This window comes from Xiphias gladius, chromosome 19 (assembly GCF_016859285.1).
Source record: "Xiphias gladius isolate SHS-SW01 ecotype Sanya breed wild chromosome 19, ASM1685928v1, whole genome shotgun sequence".
NCBI lineage: Eukaryota > Metazoa > Chordata > Actinopteri > Istiophoriformes > Xiphiidae > Xiphias > Xiphias gladius.
The window spans coordinates 3,609,382-3,616,024 of NC_053418.1; the positions used below are offsets into that span (position 1 = coordinate 3,609,382).

At 45.6% G+C, this 6,643-nt stretch overlaps 1 protein-coding gene across 1 annotated transcript in view; it reads left to right on the forward strand.

Annotated features, from left to right (window-relative positions):
• The window catches only part of LOC120804901 (protein unc-13 homolog B-like), a 170,117-nt gene extending 163,474 nt beyond the window's left edge, over positions 1–6,643 (forward strand). The window contains exons 35-42 of the mRNA XM_040154625.1: positions 218–341; positions 1,626–1,670; positions 2,354–2,425; positions 2,827–2,974; positions 3,077–3,133; positions 3,832–3,915; positions 4,917–5,076; positions 5,169–6,643. Coding sequence (XP_040010559.1) covers positions 218–341; positions 1,626–1,670; positions 2,354–2,425; positions 2,827–2,974; positions 3,077–3,133; positions 3,832–3,915; positions 4,917–5,076; positions 5,169–5,451 — 973 coding nt within the window. The 3' untranslated portion in view covers positions 5,452–6,643. The remainder of the gene's footprint in view (positions 1–217; positions 342–1,625; positions 1,671–2,353; positions 2,426–2,826; positions 2,975–3,076; positions 3,134–3,831; positions 3,916–4,916; positions 5,077–5,168) is intronic.

Consider the following 6,643-nt stretch of genomic DNA (forward strand, 5'->3'; position numbering starts at 1 on the left):
ACATAGAACACACGTTTACGTCTTAAACGAAATACACACACATCATACATTCAGGATTCAGGTTCTCCGGTAAACTTGGTCTAACTGGTATGTCGGCGTTAGGAGGAAGGGCTGGTGGACTCTGAACGCTTTAATGCTGACCTCTACAATAACTACAACATAACCAGGTAGTCCAAAGTTTTAGCTCACATTTTTGGTGTGTTCGTGCGTGATCCAGTCTCAGTATCTTCGCCGACATCTGTGAGAAGACGGTCCTGAAGAGGATCCTGAAGGATCTGTGGAAGATCGTCCTGAGCAGCCTGGAGAAGACCATCGTCCTGCCTCAGAGCAACGACAGCCTGGTAAGCACGACCCTGACCATCACAACTTTATGCCTTACCCCAGCCCTAACCCTGAGCTTAACATAATTCCCACCATAAATGAGCACCCCACTGTTTTACCGATGCACTCCTACAACATTGTCTAACTCACAACGGGCAGTTTTAAAAACAGGAGCAGAATCGATGCACCGGAACCAGAGACATTATCCTTGTTGTTCCACACGTTCTTCTTCCTTGTCAAAACCTGGCGCCTGCTTTGCCCACAGTGCAACTCGGCCACATACAGTTTAGTTGGAGATTGGGTTTTGTTATGCCAGTCATGGCTAATGTAGCCTCGAGCCGCTAGCCTCAAGCAGAGAAGAGGAGCGGGTAGCAGAGGTCTGGTAAGCTCGCTTCTTTCTCCGCACCCCTAGATTTTTTTTACTTACAGCTTCCCGCTGGAGCTACAAAAGGCTTCATGCAACCTTTTTCACATCTGCAGCAGCGCATATGTGAAAAATGTGGTGGAAATCCCCTTTAAACTTGTTCTCAATCTTCAGACAGCTCTTTAAAAAAGTGAGCAGGCAGAACGTCCTCTGTTGAAAAACGTCAATCATAAGGTCTAAAACTGGTTGTCACAAAGACAGAGGAACAGTTGTGTGATGAGGTGAAGAAACACACAGCTTGTTGTGCAGAGGACAATATTATTGCATGTTTTTGCCCATGAAGTACAAATCACGTGCACTATACTTGCTGTTTCCAACCATTTTAATAAATTTGTTTTTAAAAAAACTCTTCTTACTGGGGCATTCAAAGATGTTCCGGCGTCTAAAAACAGTTTTCAGCTCAAGAAGTAACAGAATTCCCATACCCATACCCCATAAATACAGTGTTTCCCTAAATGCACTAAAAAGCTTGTGACTGTACTTACACATTACCAAAACGTAATTTTGAGGTGAACATCATGTGTACACAGATGATTTACCCCGAGAAGGTCTCTCCAAGTCGATTATTAAAAACCGGAGGGGTATGAATGGAAGGAACTGCAGTAAATCCGCTAAGGTGCAGCGTATGTCCAGCGCATCTGTTGTGTGGCGTCGGACTGTGGTGGCACCCCGTGAAGACCAGAGGCAGTGCTCTGCCGCCGTCTACTGGTGGATGTCAGCAGCTGTGACTCTCTGTTGCAAAATGCTGGAATCATGTGGAATTACTGCGTTTTGTCTTTGTAACTGTAAAATTGTGATGCACAGTGAAGCAATGTAATCCCTCCTCATCCACCTCCCTGTCTTTTTCTCTCTCTCTCTTTCTCTTTTCTTCTCTCTGCAGGGAGCCCAACTCCTCACGGCAGCTAAAGGACTCTCAAATCTCAAGGTAACACTCGCAGACCTATGAAAAAAGCCATAAGCCACCTGTGTGTTTCTGAAGGGACATTGCAAAGCCTGATTTTTGCTGACAGGCTGAGACACCTGTCAGTCAACCGATAACGCTTTGTAGGCTTTAAGGCCTTATTGTTGTGACAAAATCTTTCAAAACTGCTTAAAAACACACATAAGGAGGAGAGGTAAAATTAGCTACAGAGACCACAAGTTCTCACCCAAAGGGACTTTGGGGGTTTTCCTGGTGTTGTCGGTCCAGGCCGGCTCGTTAACACAGCCTGAAGGATGTTGCGGGAAGTTGGCAGTTTAAAGACTTGACAGGCTGGGGGAAAGTTGGATGGGGAAAGTCAATTCAATGAGTTCTCCCTCCCGCAGCAGCGACTGTTGAGCGCTCAACCACAAACTGCTCCTCTGGAGCTGCTAAAACAGAGCAGTTGTCTGAAATTTGTTTCCCAAGTCATTCCTCAGGCAATTAGAGAAAGACAACTAATGATGTGTGGATTTTACCCACCGTTCTGTAGAAGTGAAGTCGGTGTAGTTATTTTCACTAAATATCAAAGCCATGCAGAAGAACCCAGGCCTGGATTCCCGGTTTCGTCTTTATTCATTTATGTTGAGCGTTGCTCTCGTGAGGAAAGTTTTTGTCTAACGTGAGTCTGTGCCGTCCGGGTGCTGTAGGGAGGAGGTGAAGCCAAAACCCTGACACCCAAGCAGTGCATAATCATCGATGCGGGGCTGGAGACCATCAAGGTAGGTGGAGACCTGCACACTCGCATGCCTGAAACGCACACGTAAAGCAGGGAACAACGTGGGATGGTGTCAGTTGCGTCTTAACCGGTCAGTTTTGAGGCACTGATATGATTCTTTGCCATTGTAAAATATGTAAGACCATAATCACATTAAGTTGAGTAATGCCACGTCGGGTAGCCAGCACCAAACCAAACATTAGCCCAGATAAGCTAAGACGCCCGAAGGCTAATGAAAACAAAAAAATGTAGAAAAAGTTTAGAATATCATCAGGATCTATCATTGTATATGTTTAACGTGCGGTGTTGGTTTTTAGATTTAAATAAGTTTCTGCTAAGAAAGATCTCTCTAGCTGAGGGTGTTTTTTTTTCTCACCTTCATCCTGCTACTCTCTTTTCTTCCAGCAATACTTCCATGCAGGAGGAAACGGGCTGAAGAAGGCATTTGTCGAGAAAAGTCCCGAACTGGCGTCACTGCGTTACGCCCTCTCCCTGTACTCCCAGAGCACCGACGCGCTCATCAAGACCTTTGTCACCACACAACACTCCCAGGGTGATCACACACACACACGCTGCATTTTACAGGGTCTGATGTCCCTCGTGCGGTTTCAAATTGATGACCAAGTTCACTAACTCTCTTTTCCTGTGCTCTCAGTGCATGATGGGATGGGCATCAGGATCACTGGCAATGAAAAGATTCGACCTGACAGGGGTAAGGCCACTTCGCTCTGAGATAAGGGGTTTGCTGTGCCCCACGGGGGAACTATTGAGCTTCTTTTGGGGGGGTTCCTTGTAGGAAAAATACGCCTCAGTGAAATCCGGAGTACCACCCAAATGTTTAAGGTTCATGAAATTAAACTGAGAGTCTTTCTAGGTGCGTATTGGACATCACCTGTCACCAAAGAAGGTGCTTCACGCGTAACTAACAGGGCACAGTGTTACACTGTGTTTTGCGTGTTTCCTCGCTCATGAGAGCAGCTACAAAACTGCAATGTGATTGTTGAGCCATTTATTACGCATTGCCTGTTGCAGTGTTTTCAGTGGCAAGGCTGCTTCCCATTTTAAAAGTAAAAAAAACTTTCAGAAAATTGGAATTATTTCCTCGTCCCCCTTTCTGTTTCTGTGTGGTAATTGGGCTTTTGATTAATGCTGTTAGAAATTATCACTATATCAAATACTAAATATAAAAGTACAAAATATGGTGGTGTGTCTCCAAATGATCATTATCAGCCGCTGCAGAAATGAAAGGAATTTTTAACAACTTTGTCGAAAGCTGAAATGTAAGATAAGAAAGTGGGTCACTGCAGCAGCAATAAGATCAAGATACGAATAAAACAAAGACACAAGAGTAAAGTTTAAAAGGACGTCAGCGGTGTTAATGTGTAATGATGCCCTGGCTGTGTCGTACAGGTTCAGGGGTAGAGAAGCCAATCGGAGAGGCCGTCCTGCAGATCGACATGATGCTCGGGAAAGAACGCAAGGTCAACGTCAGAGGTGAGACATCTGCGTTCATTTACGATGTTTAAATTAGAACCTTCAGCCTCGTCGCAACATACGGTACCAAGCTTTAAACCTCATCCTTTATAATTCCGCCATTAATCTCAAATCCAGGACCAAGTCTTCAATTAAGCCTTTAAAGGATCACACTGGTGATTGTGCACTGATGTTTTAGCCTATTAACCACTGCTGTAGTTGATTATGCTTTACATTACTGCCAGCTGTTGTCCAAAGCACAGGTAATCCATTATCCTTTCCCGTCATCACGGGGGAAGGCAACCGCAACATGTAACCTCAGCGGCGACCTTAGCAACAGCACAACCAAATTCACAAGGCAATCTCACCTCAAGGTACTTTTTCCAAGACCAAGGGTGAACTTTGTAGTTCCCCTGAGGAACAGATATAAATTGGGTTACTGTTGGCAACTGGAACAAATTTAGCACCAAGAAGATGGTTTCTTTTTTTTCTTTCTTTTTTTTTTTTTAATATTCCTCAATGGTCCAAGTCCTTACTTACTAAATAAAATAAATAATAAAGTAATAAAGTTTTACTGTGATGGAATACCTGTATCTGAAGTGCATCTCGGGGCTTTGCAAGTTAACTTTCAGAACTTACTGAAGTGGTCTGAAACACACCACAAATTCACATGTCTTTGGTAAGTGGTCGGCAGTAATGTTGGCACGTCATGTTTTAACACTCCTTAACAACTAATATGGTTCTATTAAAAAAAAAATATATATATATACACACAAAAGTAGAAGTATTTCTAATCCCCGTTAACATGAAAACAGAGGCAAGTTGGGAACATGTAAACGAAATAAGATCAAAATAAAATATTAAAAAGAAACATAAAATTGATGGTGATAATGACTGAATGTAAATATATGTGTTTATAAATATAGACACATGCAACTACAAACACAACCACATCATCATCACTGAATCTCCTTCTCCCTTTTCTCCCCCACGTGGCCTCCCTCACGCATCTCTCCCTCCAGTCATCGCAGTGAACGACATGAAGTGGCAGACATCGGGTATGTTCCGGCCTTTCGTCGAAGTCTCCATGGTTGGTCCCTTCCTGGCCGACAAGAAGCGCAAGTTCACCACAAAGTCCAAGAACAACAGCTGGACGGCAAAGTTCAACGAGGCTTTCCAGTTGTGAGTTGGAAATCCAGACTTTAGACCAAAAAATGGCCTCAAGCACTTAAGGCTGAGAGATGCAGTGAATCATTTGCTCTTCTCCCCTCCAGCGTCCTGGGTAAGGAATCCCCAGACTGCTACGAGCTCCAGGTGACGGTGAAGGATTACTGTTTCGGCCGGGCGGACCGGGTGGTCGGCATCGCCGTGGTTCAGCTGCGCGACGTCGCCGACCGCAAGAGCTGCGTGTGCTGGTGTCCCCTCGGGCCCCGCACCCAAACCGACGAGACGGGCATGACGGTGATGCGCATCCTGTCCCAGCGACCTGCCGACGAGGTGGCCAAGGAGCTGGTCAAGCTGAAATCTGAAACTCGTCCCGTGGAGGAGGGCAGATGAGCAGAGGCACTGACTCGGGATCAGGGATCGTCGGAAAGGTTGAAGACTGACATGGATCAAGGTCTCGGTTTAGAGCCAGGGCTACGTTTTTGTTTCAGGGGCTTTGTTTATGAGCGCCGTCATCTTCAGTAAACACAGACCATTAAAGCTTCTGAGTGATAACATTCAACATGAGAAGGAAACAGTAGATGTAAGCAGGTTGGCTGTTTGTTATGGTACAAAAGAAACGTATTCAATTCGACAGGTGAATTTTGGAAGGTGATGCTCTCTCAAAATGTTGAATGTATGACGATAATCTGCACCGATATCATAACTATCAAGCAGCATATGGGCTTGAATCACCAACTCGGTGGTCAGAAATGGTTCGAGCTCTTCTCGATATTCTAATTCTAATGACCGACTACTTCGGTCGTCAATGGCCCAATTGAATCTGGCTAGAATCTAACACGTCTGTCATCTGTGGGCCGTTGCGAGCCGACCTCACCATGCTGATTCACAGGAGCGGATGGATTCGGGCCCGTCTGCCAAGCGGTATGAAAAGATGCAAACGTGCCATTAGTTTTGAAAGCTGAATGGACCTTAACAGTATATTCTGACCGCTATGAAGCGACGGAGTAACCGCGACATGAGATGGGCGAGAGCTGGAGGAGGTAATCCAGATTCTTGTTCCGTGTGAGCCTCCGGGGCCCTTCGACCGCCAACAAATAGCTTCGGTGACATCGGCATCACTGGTGACCCTGGTGATCCAGCAGTTCCCCAAATAAGGGCACTGGATACCAGCCGTCAACCAGCGGACTAATGTCACATCAAAGTGAACGAAATGTCACACTTAGCATGAGTGGTTGCAAAGGGCTAAAGCTCGTGAAAAAACATCCGAGAAGGTAACCGAGGAAAACTGCTGCAAAATCGTATTATGGGGATTCAGTAGCCGACAATAATTCCCTGACTTGATGACAAAGAACAAAATTAAAACAGCTTATGGATCACGGGTTACTCATTTTTCAGAAGAAGTGAAACACACACACACACACATCCGCCGAATCCCGCCACATATTTTGATCCATGCCAACTGACACCCGTAGCACCAGGTGCATCTTAGTCAGGGTACAGTGGCCGATCCAGAGAGCTTCTCCGCGGAGCTGACTCGCGTCCACGCTGGACAATGCCGTAGGACCGCGACAGATTCCGACGC